This window comes from Zeus faber, assembly GCF_960531495.2.
Source record: "Zeus faber genome assembly, chromosome: 8".
Classification (NCBI taxonomy): Eukaryota; Metazoa; Chordata; class Actinopteri; order Zeiformes; family Zeidae; genus Zeus; species Zeus faber.
This window is the reverse complement of record NC_137195.1, coordinates 12033286-12050895: the sequence shown is the minus strand read 5'-3', so window position 1 is coordinate 12050895 and position 17610 is coordinate 12033286. Positions and strand designations below refer to the sequence as shown.

At 41.9% G+C, this 17610-nt stretch overlaps 1 protein-coding gene across 1 annotated transcript in view; it reads right to left on the bottom strand.

Moving 5' to 3' along the window:
• galnt1 (UDP-N-acetyl-alpha-D-galactosamine:polypeptide N-acetylgalactosaminyltransferase 1) overlaps nucleotides 1-17610 on the bottom strand; it is a 55414-nt gene that overhangs the window by 11385 nt on the left and 26419 nt on the right. Inside the window, exons 2-4 of the mRNA XM_080004969.1 lie at nucleotides 15752-15864; nucleotides 6023-6162; nucleotides 4762-4930 (exon numbers count right to left, since the gene is read on the bottom strand). Of these exons, the coding sequence (XP_079861095.1) occupies nucleotides 4762-4930; nucleotides 6023-6161 (308 nt within the window). The 5' untranslated portion in view covers nucleotide 6162; nucleotides 15752-15864. The remainder of the gene's footprint in view (nucleotides 1-4761; nucleotides 4931-6022; nucleotides 6163-15751; nucleotides 15865-17610) is intronic.

Genomic DNA, 17610 nt, shown 5'->3' with positions numbered 1-17610 from the left:
CATCTGTTTTGAGAAGGTCCTATACAATTTTCAGAGTGATGTAAACAGTTTGAGTTTTCGGGAGACACTACATTAAAAATAACCATGAGAGATGTTTCATTTTTTTGCACAGTTATGTTTTATAGTTCTTCTTTTCTATATGTTAGATCATTTTACAGTGCTATTTGCTAAGGCCTGGGAGTGGACCAGCACAGATGGACTAGCGCCTTTGAGATATTATATGATAGAGCCGATACCGTCGACATTGGGGAATGCTGAGAGGAATAAAGGGGGAAGGCCTCTTTCACAGATTTTAGCCGTTTCAGCAAATCTGTAGAGAAATGCTGGCTGTGGGGACCTGAAGATCACAAGTCTTTTTCAATCTCTCCCTCATTTAGCAGAAGTTTCACATTCCTTGAACAAGGCTGCAGATTGCTCACACCAAAGTTGTTGACAAGGTATTTAACTTCTCTCGAGTATATAAATACACCATATATACCATATATTGTAAGGAGTAGATGAACCTGAAGCTACTTTACAATATATAATATAATATACATATATTCTTATCAAGTATGCCTAAACACTCGGACAAATAGCTTATCAAATGTTTTAACTTAGCATCTAGCCTTTTGAAAAGACCATATTTAAAGTATTCTATAAATAACTAACTAAAGGTGCACTAGGCAACTCTTGCGCCGCCGTCACAAAGACAACCAGGTCGCTTTGCTATCGTTCAGAGCGCTCTGCAAAAATGATCAACACCACTTTAGAAATAAGAGAGAAGAAAGAAGCATGTTCACTGAAGAGGTCAATTGAAATTGTCACAATTTTCATTACATTTTGTTTATTTTGGTTGTGCAATCATAGACATATATTGTATATATAGACGCCGCATTGACTGCTAAAAAACTGAAAAAGTTGTCTATTGCTACTTTAAACAGCATGGTAGGTAGTCAGAGCTCCATTACGTGAGTTTGTGTCACTTTGCTGATTATCAAAATGATTGAGATTAAATCTGAAATTCTGGTGCTGGAAAATTTTTGACTGCCTCCTCACTCAGCCATCATGGGTTGCGTCCAGTCTTTTTTAACTGTGGTTGCAGCCAAATATGTTCCGTGCAACAAATGCATTCCAATAATTTAGAATTAGGACAAAGATAGATTGATCTGCACAACAGATGGCAGACTATGGACTCTTGGACGAAAATTTAATTCTGATGTTTCATGTCAACTCCCATTGATATATAAAAAAACAAAACAAAAGAAAAAAACCACATAAGGGAATTTCAAAGCCCTTCGGTTTCACTGGGCAGCGTGCAAAAGGCATGATAAATAAAGGCAGCGGAGAGGGCGATTGACATGCAGGGTGAGGCTGAGAATCTAACTCAAACCTGCAATGCCCCAGGCACGAAGCAATGCGTGGCAGCCAGCCAGCACAGACAGCTTAAACTGTATAATATTAAAATTGTCTCACGGACTAAACCCGTTTTCCCAAAAGAACATCTCCGATGGGCTCACACAGGCCTGTAAGAGAGGAAAACAGAAGACACCAGCCTGCGACTTACTTTGATAGATCAAAGATAGATGCTTTCCTCATAGGCTAGTTCACATGAAATAATTGTTCTTGCCAAATGTTGCTCAACCGTGTTGACTCTTACACACACAGACGTCCATGGTGATTGTGTTGTACACAGTGTCTAAAAGAAGACATGCAATTCCTCGAAAAACTACCCAGACCCCTTAGACCCCCCCCGACCACTCTCTATGTCGGTCCTTGGAATGTCCTTTCTTTCCCCTGCTCTTTCTGACAGAAGGAATGTAAAACGCACTAGAGGAGAGAAGATGAGAATATTTATTTTTCAGCTGTCTCCAGAGCCCATTAGCTCCACTGACAGAGCCTTTCTATGTGTGTGTGTGTGTGTGTGTGTGTGTGTGTGTGTGTGTGTGTATATGTGTGTGTGTGTATGTGTGTGTGTGTGTGTGTGTGTGTGTGTATGTGTGTGTGTGTGTGTATGTATGTATGTATGTATGTATGTATGTATGTATGTATGTATGTGTGTGTGTGTGTGTGTGTGTGTGTGTGTGTGTGTGTGTTCCATGAGCAATCTATAAGGGAGAAAGATTGGTGCTAGGTATGATGACTCTCTCTAAAATTAAGATACCCTTGGTGCCTTTCAGTTTTTATATAAATCACACATGCACGCAAAACTTTGTTTCCAAGTTTAAACATGATCGTTCTTGTTAATCGGACAGAACACACGATTGCTACGGTTCCGTGAAAACGCTTTTTTCACGTACATTGATATTGGATTTTTGTTGTGAATCAAAATCTGTTTCATAGTGCAGCTCCGGAAAAGAGAGAAAATTAGAAACCATTAAAACACAAACATTTTTCAAAACTGTTCATCCATCCATTCCCTTGTTAAAAACTTTATTGAAGCTCCCTCTCGCAGATTATATTTATATTAGATATTACAGCCGATAGTCTTTTTTGGATATAAACTGTGCACAATTTAATCGAGCAAGATTTGCCAATTCCTCCGTTCAAATGTAGTAAATTGTTGAAAAGTTTTGGACTTATCCTTTTCATTTGACAATGGCGTACAATGTTTAGTAGATCAGCAAGAAAGAAATACTACTACTTTTATATTTTGAGATAGAGATTTTTAGAATCTAAGGGGTCCGGGTAGTTTTTCGAGGAATCGTATGGGCAGGGGTCTGGGTAGTCTTTCGAGGAATTGTTTGTCCTCTTTTAGACATTGTGTACGTCAACAACAATCACTGTGTACGTGGGTGTGTAAGAGTCAACACTGTTGAGCAACATTTGGCAAGAAGTGTAATGTCTTGCAGGCACGTCCTTAAGGAAGTGCTTTGTGGGGGATGGTTGGCATGGGCGGCAGACTGCTTCTAATTGAGCCTCCTCCCTTGCTTACACACACTTTTAGACACACTCATAAATCCCATTGCGGTCATTTTCTAAAAAAAAAGGAGAAAATGGCACATTTTCTGAAGGGTGCGGTCATGGAAAGTGTTTCATATAGATCGTTCCACCTCAAAACTTAACGTATGGAAACTCAGACACATGCACCTGCTGCGCAAGCTCTCCATTACTTATACTCAAGAGACTGCACTGCTGAATTTCCGCTCCAAAGTTTCAACTAATAGGAGCGATAAAACCATCCATTCAGTTGCCCCTACCTGTCGCTTCAAACAGACAAACCCAAACTCACGCGCACGCGCACGCGCACACGCACACGCACACACACACACAGGCCGCATCCCCCCAACCCCCACACACACCGACACTCAGACGTACCTTCCCCTGCTCGGTATTGACTTGGTCTTATCTTCTAATTGGAAAAGCAGATAGACGAAGAGGAGGCTGAGTGAAAACACACCTAGTAATCAACTCTAGCTCAAAGACTAAAACCCATTTCACGGATCAATGTGCTTTTTCTTTTCTGCCCTGTCTTGCGTGCATGCGCAGGCACACAAGATAGGTGACTGTCTGTCTGTCTGTCTGTCTGTCTGTCTGTCTGTCCATCTTATCCCCTTCATTACTGATTTATGTGCATACTTGCACTAAAGCACAGGGGAGTGTTATAGTATAGGCCTCCTAATTACCCAGAATCACCGAGACATACACCATGTGTTGCAGGCCTGACACAACCTGTCCTTCCGTCGATTTGTTTGAAGGCTGGCGACTGGGCGCTCACACAGTGATGTCCGGCAACGCCACAAGGATAAGGTCACTTAAAAGGCTGCATGCAAATGTCAAAGTTCACGCAATCAAAAAAAAGGAGAAATGCAACAACAAATAAAAGGCAACAGCCCGCTAAGAGATGTTCATAGCTTGTTACCCCAAAATAAAACCCAACACATCCTAGGAACTCTACGGAGAGTCAAAACATCTTCATGGTAATTGCTAAAAATGATATTTGCTAATTTCCTAGTATGTTTGCTATGCGGCATGTTATGCAACCTGACAGCCCGCTGAGCCTTTTAATTCCATGGATCACCTTTTTAAACTTAAATTATTACATTGCATTTAGCAGACGCTTTTATCCAAAGCGACTTACAATTATTCAAACACCGACAGACGCAGCCATCAGGAGCAATTAGGGGTTAAGTGTCTTGCTCAAGGACACTACAGCATGCTAGCAGGAGGAGCCTGGGATCAAACCAGCAACCTTACTAGACAACCAGCTCTACCTCCTGAGCAAACATCCCCAAATTATACTCCGAACAACAAATTAGTAGAGGGATGCAAACACATTTCTGGGGAAAAGAGGTCTGAAATATACTTATGAGAGCCCTGGTATATACTAACTTATCTTTCTTGTCGTGCTCTCAATGCAGATGTCTACCTTTGATCCATTAGCCGAACTGGGGGTGGTAGCTCAGGCGGTAGAGCTGGTGGTCTAGTGATCTAAAGGTTGCTGGTTTGATCCCAGGCTCCTCCTGCTAGCATGCTGTAGTGTCCTTGAGCAAGACACTTAACCCCTAATTGCTCCTGATGGCTGCGTCCGTCGGTGTTTGAACAATTGTAAGTCGCTTTGGATAAAAGCGTCTGCTAAATGTAATGTAATGTAACTGATGGCCATTTTACATCCGGGATAAGCAATAGATGTTACAGAGGGCTGAGTGATGTTTGTGGACCGTGCATGTTGCTGCTGCTCTAGGATCCATTCACACCACAGCTTTCCCTTGCGTCGTCACGCAAGTATGTATTTTAAATGTGTTCCCAGTATCCAAATGTAATTGCTGGGCAGATGCTTACCCCTCCAGTCGGACATCAGGCAGTGAGCGGTTGAGCGCAATCATCTCTGATGCCATTAGGTTGAACTGGTTGATCTTAAACATCTCCTTCATCTTCTCCTGGTTTTCCTTGGGGATCACGACTGGCTTTCCCCCCTCCCCGGGCCCGTCCCGCGGCCTGGTCAGGGCATCTGCAGCAGGGATGTAAACAGCGAGGCTTACAGGTTTAGAGAGGAGGCTGGGAGAAGCGGCATGAGAGTACGTGTGCATGTGAGAGCGTGTGAGAATGTATGTGTAGGTGTAAATAAGGTTGAAGGATAATTGTCTTTCACTTCTAAATGCAGTGACATTCAGACATCATCGAATTGTGACACAAAGTCCAAATAAATATTTTTCCTCAATCGCTTACTCACTAAAACTGGCTCCATAATCAAAAGCTCACAAAAAGAGTCTCAAAACCCATTTAATTGGCAAATGACACCGTTTTGCGCAAAACTTCACACACAAGGTGCAAATGGGCAGAAAGCACTGACATTCTAAATATTAAATTGTGTCTTTACCACCTGAACCCAATTAACTGAACTCTCCAGGCGCAACAACGAGAAGCTAAGTTGTTCACACAAATCAAAACCGTATACATCAGGTGAGTTTTTAATGCTTTGTAACCATGGCTCCCAACCACGGTGAAGGAGCAGGAAGAGCAGATGCACCGCAGAGAGGAGGTGGAAGAGCAAGAGCACAACAGAAAGAAGGTGGAGTTGGAAGAGGAAGAGCGAGGAGAAGGTCATTTCATCCGTGCGGTCACATTGGGGGGGCTTTCTCTCATTCATCTTACACGTTTGTCGTTTACATGTACATCCTGTATGTTACAGTATGCAGCCTAATGAGAAAATCCTTCACAGTATACTGTAGCACGACAGAACTATATTACTGTTCTGATTCATGTCGATGGTATGTTTCTATTGAGTAAAACATTGACGATTTGATGATATATTTTGCAGAACTGAAAGATGACGGGGTCCCGGAGAAAGACCACGGCTATCGTCAGTTGAACAAGAAAATGCAATTGTCAGTGTAGTCACAATGATGTTATTTGCTTGCGAGAGTCCGAGAACGGAATGATTGAACATCAAAATGGTTTTTTTTCGGGGACAATCAGCGTCTTAAACTAGAACATATCTGTGTGTGTGTGTGTGTGTGTGTGTGTGTGTGTGTGTGTGTGTGTGTGATTAGGGACGTGCATACCTTCACGGCACTGATAATAAACAGTGTTACACACTTACCATCTCTCCCAGGAAGCCCTCTTTCTTTCTTGTCATCGCATTTGTTACACTCGCTGAAGTAGAGCAGAATGAACATGTCCAGCATCACCCACACCAGGGAGGTGGCCAGCACCACCTTGCAGTAGGCAAACCTCCGCATCCTAGAAGAGACAAGCGGAGGGGGAAGGAGAGGGACGGACAACAAAATGAGACGAGCAAAAACGTGAGCTACTTTTGGAGGGGTGATTTGTAGCCACAAACTAGTCTTTGTAAAGCTCTCTGCAGCTGATGTCACACTCTGCTCTTCCATCTCTGACTCGTTGCCATCCTCCTCCTTCTCCTCCTCCTCCTCCTCTTCTTCCCCGTCCCCTTCTGGCTCCCCAGCACCTCCTCCACCCTTCCTTCTGTCCCTCTGTCTGTCCCTCTCTGGGTCTGTCTTTCTGACGGCTGATTATGAGTCACTCTCCAAATGTTACAAAGGTCACCTCTGAGCTTAAAAATAAATAAAGAGGATGGAGTTCTGTTTGAAACATGTTTCCAAGTTGCAGAGGGAAAAAAAATAAAAATGTGTCTTTGGTCACCAGATTTATTTGTTTTGCTTGGTCCACAATCCAAAATATTAATTACCAGACAAGGCAGACTGCCTTGATTTCTTCATGCGTACAATTATGGAGGATCAAAATGTTCAATCCTGCTTTGACAAATGTCAAGCAAATACACATTTGGGAGGCACATATAACCTTGCCTATCTTTATGACTATCCATACTGCTTTATACATAACATTTGTCTTTGATGTTGAAAAGACAAATAATTCAATTCCGCTTAAAGATTCCGGTGTTCGCAATTTGTCACTTGCTTTTTACAGCTGCCGAGTTTATTTATGGATTTAATTTCTGACAAGGCATTTATGTCCCTTTCAGCCTGCCATAGTGCCGTTCGGAAGATACATCTTGACAGGTCAGATACACTTACGCATGAATAACTTGCAGCTGAAATGAGTCTCAAATCACGTCCCGAGGTGGTTTGACAAATCAGATTTGAATCCAGGCCACATGTCTTTTGGTTGCATTCACACTTGGCTTTTTAACTGTCCGATAGCCATCCAATCAACTCACAACTAATGAAGTGACTAAGTGTAAATTGGGTTTAAGCCATGCTTCAGATTCTCATGTTTATAGCAAGGACACACACACTAGTGTTTATTTATTATTTATTATTTGTTTCTGGATCTCTAAAGTGCATGAGCCTACTTATCATTTGAACACTTAGCAAGCTGAAATGCTCTCTGTTAAAGTGGAGGCAAATAGGCACACTACCAGGTAGCTGTATATTTTCCTTCATCACTGCTCACTCACATTAACACATACATACAAGCACAGACCGTGCAGAGAAAGAAACTGTGATGATAATTGCTTTTCTTTGTCGGCCGGAGAGTCAGACTGAGTCACATTAAAATTCCTCTGCACCCCTCTCCCTTTCTCCTCCAGCTCTATCTCTCCCTTTTGCTGCCTCTGCCTTGATGATCCCTCAGGTTCAGTGCAAGCAAAAAAGGAGAAAATTAATTTGGCCATGCTGATTTCTGTCCCCCCTCCCTTAAAAAAAAAGGTTTGTGCACGGCTAGCTGAGCTTAGCAGCCATCAACAAGGACTATCCAATAAATTAAACAGCGAATGTGATTTCACCAGGAAGTAAATGACACAGAGGAGCGACGCATATCACTGTCGGCGGTGACACACTACTTTTGAAAGACAGATTTTAGACATTAGTAGGATGCTGTTATCCAGAACTACCGAGAATTGTAAAGCATGTAGGTTGCCCTGTTCAAGAAGTAACAGAAAGCACAACAGAAGATAAGGCAGGAGTTAAACCTTGGACACAGAATGCTACAGAATGGCCTCAATAACCAACTTCAAACTCTGCCCGTTTCCATTTATCACAAGCCATTTTCAACCCCGTAACCCCTGTTCTATAAAAAACAAAATCTATTTAATATGACAGATCATTTTATACATTTTGTCATTTAGCTTAGAATCTTATCTTAACATAGGTTTTTCTGAAATAGGTGGTTTTTTTTTTTAAGATAAAAGCATAACAGGAGGCTAGGGGATGTGATTTTGTGGAAATGGGGTAATAGGATTTTTTTCCAGCTTAGTTGGATGTGTGGGTGCTTAATCCTACTACCCAGGGTGAGGTGAAAATACATTTGCTGATGAAAAAGAGTCAGAATATGGAATACAAAATCAAATTAAACCATACATCAATACTAGAACTAGCACAATTATTACCTAATCGCCTGATGAAATGTATGTCTGCTGATCCCAAACATTTTCTGGAATCACCACATGCTGATGTTTCCATCCAATATTAAGGGGAATCTTAAACCAATGCTAGAAATGTTTCAACATGGATAAGGTGGGTTTGAGTTGGGTGAAGGCAAAGCAACAGTCCACCCACATTTTTAATGTTCATAAATGGCTCTACTTCATAAGGTGGATGTATATTATTACACCATTATGGGCTAATATAGGCTTATGCTATGATCGCGATAAAAAATGAATTTAAAGACAATTCGACTGGTAATCGCAATTATATGCATGACGATTAATATTCAACTAAGACAGAGGTGGCATTATGAATAGACCTCGTTACTGATTAATGTGATTATTGTATGGCAGGACAGCACTGTCGTCTGCGGTTTCAGAGCAAAATAGAAATTCTTATACACCACTGTATCTAGAGTTTCCCCTATATGCACATACCAGTGCCCGCAACAGACACTTTTAGCTGGAAAATGCCAAGGAGAAAAGTAATAATAAATATAGCTGCAGGCAGCAATACACAGGGTCCAGTGTAGTCGTGTTAGGTACGTATTACACTTTTCCGAAAAACACATTGTTTCCTCAAGCATAACGCCTGCCGCGATCGAGAGTCGCTCTGAATCTGCCGTGTCCACTGCGAGGTCGGGGCATTTTCACTTTAAGAAGCGTCCTACTTTTCTCAGTTGTCGTTAACGTTTTAAGCATTGTTTTTAAGTATGGCGGTTACCGTTGCTTCATCGACTCATGTGTTTTCGAGCAATCAGCGTGGACTTACGTCTGGACCAATCACCGTGCACTTACATCACTGAATGTTCATCACTGAATCTTCCTCTTGTGTCGTGCACTCCCTGGCCTGGGGTTGGAGCAAAAAATGTCCCTCAAGAACGGCGTTTTAACAACTACAATCGTTCCTTATCATGCAGTGCGGACACAAAAGAAAGAAAGCACCTTATGTGACGGATTGTAGTTTTCGACAAGTTAGTTTTCCCGAGTTTCCATTTAACGCAGCATCGGCTCTGTCTACACTTAGAAACCGCTATGCAGTCCACAGGGCGCAAGTCGCTGGATGCGAATGACTTCCGGGAGACTAAGCTAACGAACATGTCGAGATAACTAACGAGGCCTCAACCATGTCTGTGCGTACTGCGGTTGCCGTGTTTCCGCCACTTTTAGCCCAAAAAATACCAAGAACATTAATAATAAAAATCAAAGCAAAAACAATAGGCGGGCTGGATCCCTTATAATAATAATAACAGGCGAGGGCTGCCTCACATAGTACGCACGAGCATGCACGCAAAAAAATTGCAACAACTCCATCCTAGGGGAAACACTGCTTATAATATCATGACTTCTTGCTATCTCGGTCCACCTTCCAAATAAGCTCTTTGGCCACCCAAGTTATGATATATTTAGTTGACGTGTGTATGAACTGAAAATGAAGAGTGAACATAACAAACAAATACAACTATGAAAATATAAGTCACAAAAATTATATGCACAGCTTATTTGCTCATTAGTATGTTTTTAAATTTTAAACCTCAAACTATGAGAACGCCATAGCTGCAGTCACAGGAAAAAACAAACATTGGCCCATTTGTCACTCCCTCATCATTTTTTAGTGCAATTTAGCATCCCGTAAATGACGGTTCATCCACGCGGCACCCTTTGTGTTCAAGTGTTCAATTGAAAACGGCTTCGTATTTCACGAGCGTTGCCTCCGCTGGTGAGATTACCGCCGTGTTCCCACATTCATACGCACAGGTGTTACTCCTCACAGCGCAGAGTGAGAGCGTGGGCTGAGTGGTATCTCTGCCTGCTCTCACTGCTCTCCTTCTTATCATCCCTCTTTATCTCACGCTCCTTTTTTTTGTGCTTTTACACATTTATCTCCGTTTTGATGTTAACCTGCACCTGCATTCTCTCTCTCTCTCCCCCACAAAAATAGGCGGACTCTACGGCAACTCTATTTCCAATTGCAATACAAATACAATTATAGAGCAGAGCTGACCTAATTTGACCTCTATAACAAAGACAACAGAAACCCGCCCATCTCTCCCCTTGCACATGCACATGCGTAAAAAACATAATGACACGCACAAAGAGCAGGGCTGGATATTGGGCTTGCTATCGATTTCAATACAAAGGGTCACGGTTTGACTCAAGGTTGAGTCGATCCGATATTGACGAGCTGGCTCACAATAAGATTTAATATCAATATATTGACATTTTATACATTTTATACATCTGACATGCATTACAAAAATATTCAATGGAACAAATTCCGTCTCACACAATAATTAAATATTTAAATAAATTTGTGGCTTTGGTGGTGCTTAATTTTTTAGTGTTGGAATATGATTGCATAACTTCCATATTTGCAAAATAAAGCGTTTGTATTACAATTTTCAAATCGATTTAGAAATTGAAACAATAGAATGGAACTGTATGAGAGAATTGATAGATTTGAGTTTTCTTTCTTTTTTAACCCAGTCCTGACATGACAGGACGGTCCCCACGCCGTCACACGTGACAGGCACGCTCTCACTATATGCTTGGTTCACAAAGTTGTGTGAAAATGCTGTCAGGGGGAAGTCATCTGGTTAGCGATTGATCAGAGTGAGCAGACAGCGACGCTCTGAGCAGCAGCCGAGCAGAGGATTAATGCACATACACTGACTCTACACATAGACTTTCTCCCAGCCATGCTGCTCTGCTCACTGCATTTGTAATCAGGCATGGCAGAGGAGAGGACTCCTCAGGACTCTTCTCTGCTCACGCCAGCCCCAGGCTCCCCATTGAGTATGTATGTGTCTGTGTGTGTGTGTGTGTGTGTGTGTGTGTGTGTGTGTGTGTGTGCGTGTGTGTGTGCGCACGCACGCCTGTGTGTTTGTGTCAGTTAAGTTTATATTAAGCGCAAGCCTCTTTGAGGTCTTTTTTAAACAGCACTGCTCCCTGTGACGTTAAACAGACATAGAATTCTCTATCCCTCCATCTCTGCGCTCCTCCTCAGCCATTACCATATCATGGTCTTGCCATCTTACTTTCATGTCTCCGCTTCATCCGTTTCTCCCCCTGCCTTTCCTTCTCATTTTCACTCGCACCACGACAGCCCCCTTCCGACCCAACCCCACACTCTCCGTGACGTCTCCTCTCCTTTCAACAGCGGTTGCCATCACTACTACCCTGAGAGAACACAATTCACTGAACTCCTTAACAGCTCTCTCTCTCTAGCCATAACCCTCTGTGTGTGTGTGTGTGTGTGTGTGTGTGTGTGTGTGTGTGTGTCTCTCTCTCTCTCTCCTTCTCTCTAGTCCTAGCCCTAACTCTCTCTCTCTCTCTCTCTCTCTCTCTTTTCTTGGCTCATCCACCTCTCTACTTCTCCACAGACCTAATCCCCTTTAGAGATTGCACAACCGCTACTTCTCCCAAGCACTTGGCAGTCCTTTGGTGGGGCAAGAAGAACGAGAGTTTCACTGCCTTACAATTTGTGAACTCCAAACGGGGAGCCTCCCTTCTGTGATCCTGTTAGTGTGAGTGTGTGTGTGTGTGTGTGTGTGGGTAAGAGCATATATTTATGAGTGAGTGAATAAAAGAAAGCAACATTAACGTATGACTCAATGACGACAAGTCTGTGATGGTAAATAACTAAATGCTGTTATTTAAACCAGTACCATATTTAAACCATGTTCTCAAAGGGCACGCTGCAATTTAAAGCGTATTCACGTAAGCCAGTGAGTTGTGGTGGGCCATGTGTGCCCGCCAAACCAAGTGTTAATAAGATGCTGCTGATTTGAGCGTAAAATTCAGCGTAGTTCTAATGAATCTCAATCGGAGCAGAGCGAGGCATGAGCTAACGTTAAGGACGTCAAACAGAACAAGGTGTCCCGCTTCTTTTCGGACCATCGCTCTCCCCAGGAAGAGCCGAGGTGTACGACCTTCCTGTAACAAAGGGCTCACTGCATTTCCAGGTCAGTCTCCCTCCGCATGGTGCGATGGAAACAAAGAAGCAGCTCTGGGAAATAAGGTCAAGACATCAAATCATGACTTTATCTTGTTGTTGTATGGTGATATTTCATGACATAACACATGACTTTAAATGTTTTCCAACAAATATCTCATTGTGTCTTGTTATGAATGGGCACACCACTTTATTGAAAGAGAACACACATTTTATCAATTAATTCTTCATAATACTGTTGCAAAGTGGGATTTGTAATACGGATTCGGCCATGGGTATTTATGTTTTGGATACAAAACAATACAATTTAGTATATACAATACAGTTTTCAGTGAAACGGTACTAATATACTTAAGAAGGGATGTATACTGCTCAGCCCTACAAAAAAGAGGAAGGCAGAAAGACCGAGACGAGCCTGAGAAGCATGTAAAACAGCAGGAGAGAGGAGTAAAAGGCAAAATGAGAAGAGGGAAACAAACAGAGTGCCCATGGCAGCAAAAAAGAGGTCTGAATTGATTACCAATGCAAAGCTGGGCATGGATGCAAACTGGAATTAAACACTATAATCTCCAGTCACTCAGGCATTTTGACCGAAATCAATACACATTAGTTATGGGGGAGTTCCCTGGCTGGTTGGGGAGGACAGTGGACAGACTAGCTGCAACAACAAACCAAAAACACACATATACTAGAATGTAGCGTAGACAAATCAAAGAAACAACATCCCTACCCTCGGACCAAGTGACGCCTCTGTAATTGCTCCTTAAGGACTCGTAATTCGATTTTTTTTTCTCATTTCACACCCAAAAACACAATCAACATCCATAAACACAGATGTACACATATACACTCATACCATAAACAGATGAAAGTAATGTGCCATAATTTGCCGTAATGTTGTGGAGTACAAAGAGCACATACCCAACAGTCAGAATGTGAGAATCTTTGCTTTCCAGTACTGTATCAATCTTCAAAATGATGGTATCAATATTGGATATTAAACAGAGTGAGGACAGTTCCCACTGTAATATTGTGTAGTAATAACTTAACTATCCCATCGTAATGTACTGTACATTTATTTGTTTTGGAAGACTACAACCAGGATTTACACAACGCCAAGCTTCTCTCCTCCTCATGAACTTTCAAATTAAACACAGAAACCTCCACTCCAGACACTGCAGAGGTTTTTCTTCCCCATCAATTTCTTTGAATCAATGGGTTCCAAGACATTTTTGTTTGTTTTGTCTCTAATGGTTTGGTCCACCTAGCAACCCAATATATCACAGCACAAATTATTATACTGTGTCCTTCACAGAATCTTGGAAGAGGTGCAACTAACAGACGTATGCAACATGCAACAAGGAAGTGCTTCAAAAAATAAATGACTAAACAAGTAATTTAGTCAATTATCCAATGCTGTATTCCCGCTACCCTTGACAAGTAAAATGCCAGTATTTCAGTGTAACTATTGGGTAATTGTTTTGTGATGGCTAGTCAAGCTCAAATAATTTGGAAGTCTCCTTGTTTCTGCAGTAAGCTGCAATTTAACTATATAGGTTCAGACCTGCATGTCCTCCAGCAAGACACTCATTTGCTTCTACTTGTGGACAATTTGGCATACAACTGATACTGCTATATTAAAGGGGACCTATTATACTCCTTTTCAACAAATATACACAGGCCTCAGAGGTCCACAAAACATGTCTTTGAGGTTTTTTTTAAAATAAAATACTACTCAGATTATGCATTCTAGCCATTCTAACATGCCTCAAAACCCCTCCTGTTCCTGACGTGCTGTTTCAGTGTGTGTTACCTCCCTCCTGAGGCCACGAGTTCTGTGAGCTCATGGGGTTTGAGCATGAGTAATAGTGCTCCATTGTATGAAGTAGGTAAACACTTATTTCACCTTAGCAGTCCACCAAAATCTGTTTCTGAGCAAATTTGAGGCGAGAAAAAAGAAATCCAGTTGCTGATTCTTCACTCATATTGGATCTACAAGGCCTAGTTTAAAAGTTTATTTTGACTTTTATAAGGCAAGGGGCACTACTGCACTGCTGGTTGTACCGCACGGGACACAGCACTGGGCTTTTTTTTGTTTAATTCAATAAGGAAACATCAGAAAACAGAATAAAATAAATACATGGTTATGTTTCAGCAGATCGCCCCGCACCGGTGCATCCTACAGTCAACCTTCTACATACCGTTTTTTTTTTTTTTTTTTTAGAAAGAAACACACAGCACAATTATTTTTTAAATACTTACATTTACCTGATCTGCAGTTGTGTCACAGCTAGTTGGTATTAATTAATCTCTCTTTTAAAAGATTTGTGCTGGTCTGTGCAGCCAACAGAGCAGTTCCCATGCCTAGGGAGTTGGCGGGGCTCGTTAGTTCTACAGCCGTGGGTGGAGTTACTCAGATGGGTGGGGGGTTCTAATACTAGTGAATCTCCAAGTGACGTAGAAAGGAGACACAAATGTGAATGGCTTGTGAATCCCATGTTTTCTGACAAAGGCAGCTCACAAAAAAGTGTCTCATTTTACAGTTTGTGTGTTAGGAGGCCAATCAGAGACCCAAATGTATGTGCATAAGCATTGAAAAAGTGAGTTTTTCTTAACAGGTCCCCTTCAATAATTGATGTTTGATATGTATCAATACATACAAATACATTGCTTTCCCGAGAGATACAGTGTATAGTATGGGTGGATGGGGCTGATGTTGAAATTATATGTGATGATGAAATGTTGTCAAGGGTGGGTTATTTAAGGTACTTAATGTACCTTTTAATAGTACTGCATCAGCTACTTAAAACTTTTACTCGAGTTGTGTACTAATGATTGACTTCAACTTTTACAAGAGTAGTTTTTTATTACCATACCGCTACCATTACTCAAGTGCGGTTTTCAAGTACTTTTTCCCACCACTGCTACTGACCAAACATTTGACCAGGCCACTTATTGTCAACCCTTCTTTATTAACGTTTTATCCGTCTCCAAATATAGCATTGTCATAGCCTCAAAACATATGTCAAAACATAATTGTATTGTAATTGTTCGCCTGTTCTCAATGTAATACATTTTGGGTAAATGTGGTTCTCGCTCATTTCACCTCACTGCTTATGAGGAAATTTGTCTTATAAAAGGTTCGCCCTCTGCAGTGCGCAATATGCATTTTGTTCTTCGTGTAACTATGTTTGTCCTATCTTTCATGTTCCTGCACCAGGACAAATTCCTGTGTACATTGACATATTGGTGTTTCTGATTTCTGAAATATATATTTAAGCGGTCACAGTCCAGTTAATCCCTTTTATTTAGAGGTAGGGAAAAATAATTGACACTTTTTTCCAAATTGTTAATATTCATCATCTTAGCACCTAGCACTAGATCAGAGAGAGGTCACATTTAAACAGAACTGCTCCAGATACATAAATAAAAAGCCAAACTAGTGTAAAAGACCTTCTATCCTCATACTGTACCTGTTCAAGCGAGTAAAGGGGTCTCCGGCCAGATGTGGAGGGGCTCCACCAGCAGAGGGGGCGGAGCTTCAGAGATCCCACTTCCTCCTTTGGTTGTCACTCAAACATGCTCCCTGCAGAAGGAGGTGGGAAAAAGAAAACCTATAAACATGGGCTATTCATCAATATCTGTAATCGTCTGTATTTGTCCGTCTGATCTGTTGTCACAAGAAGCGCTCCAAACTGAAGTTCACATTACACGAAGAGATCTTAAAAAGCCCAGATGTATTTTCATTTGTCCCAAGTGGATTGAGCCAGATACTCACAAATTAATTTCAACAATGTTTTATGGGGAGTTAATTCCCCACAAAAACGAAATGAAAAAAACAAACATTCCAAGGACATAAGTCCATTCTTTCACTGCTTTGCCCTGATAAACTTTGGGGAACAGGAGAAACACAGCTAACATAACTACGTGCTGAAATACTTTGACCCTTTCTCGCTCTCATGCGTAGCAGTTATGTGGAGAATGGGCTGTGGTTTTCCCAAATCTGCCCTAAAGCTCTGACCCAGAGTGCTCCAATGGCACCTCAGGGATGCATAGCCAACAGAAGAACGTCACAAGTAACCAGAGAGACAACGGCGAACCACTGGGATCAGAGACCAGAGAGAAACTGTGTCACCCCACAGTATGAAACATACTTCCTGTCTGCATACCGCACACTTGATAGTACTCATCTTTCTTACAGCTACCCAGGCGGACAGCAAAAGATTTTTTTAACCAGCAGCTCTCGTTCTGAGAGTAAAGGCATTATCATTGATTCCAGGTTAAGAGTGAAGAAAACAAATAAGCTATCAACCATTTACACATTGCCAGCCTCCCTGTTCTTCCTGTAATTTGATTTAAATCATTCATCTTTCCCCTCCCCTCCCTCCCTCTGTCCACAGCCAGAGGTCAAACAGTGCTGGAGGCTCTCTGCTGGTCATGGAATGTGATAAGAGGAGTGAGGCTACAAAGACCGGGGGGGGGGGGGGGTTGAGAGAGGAACGATGGACAGATTCTCACAGCAGCTCATTTCACTGGATTAATCTGCTATTTTTGAACAATCCGCAGAGAATGAGAAGATGGAGACTGAATATGATTGAGTGTGTATTTGTGTGTGTGTGTGTGTGTGTGTGTGTGTGTCCTTCAATCTGGTCCTTGGCCTACTTAAAGCCAAGACGTCACTCTAGTCCACTGGGGATTTTATATCACCAGCCTGTGTGTGTGTTTGTGTGTGTGTCTGTGAATACCAGTGCGTAGTTGACTTGTTATTGCTTAGTGTCTTGTAATGCAGCAGCCATCCCACACACAGTGTCAGCTTATGTGCTCTAGGCAGCACTAAAAGTATGTTCCTATATTTTTGTCTGTCTATCCCCCTTGGATGACTCATAATTTCTCGTCCCGTTCTTCTTTTGTCTCTCCCAGTATAAACACCACATACCTTGACAAAGTCACAAGGTAAACAGCTGGAAACTGTCATCATGACAGGTGAGAGCTTCTATTAATACCACTTAGGCTCCCCAGACAATCACAGATTAAACATTGCATTGCTGTTATAATGGCAACAACACATATTTCTGTCTCACACTTCCATTACTGTTTCATGACTTGTGTATGTGACAAATAAACCTCTTGAATCTTGAATCTTAAAGTAGGGATTGGCTCCATAAAATCTGACAGAGAGACAGCGAGAGCTTGAAAGAGAAACCAACAGACAAACTAAACAAGCAAACAAAATATACTTGTGGTGTGGTTTAAGCAGCCACACCTGTCCTAGGTCTAGGTAATTGGGCCCGGGATCAGGGGTGGCTGTACGCCTGTCGCTCGTCAGAGCAAA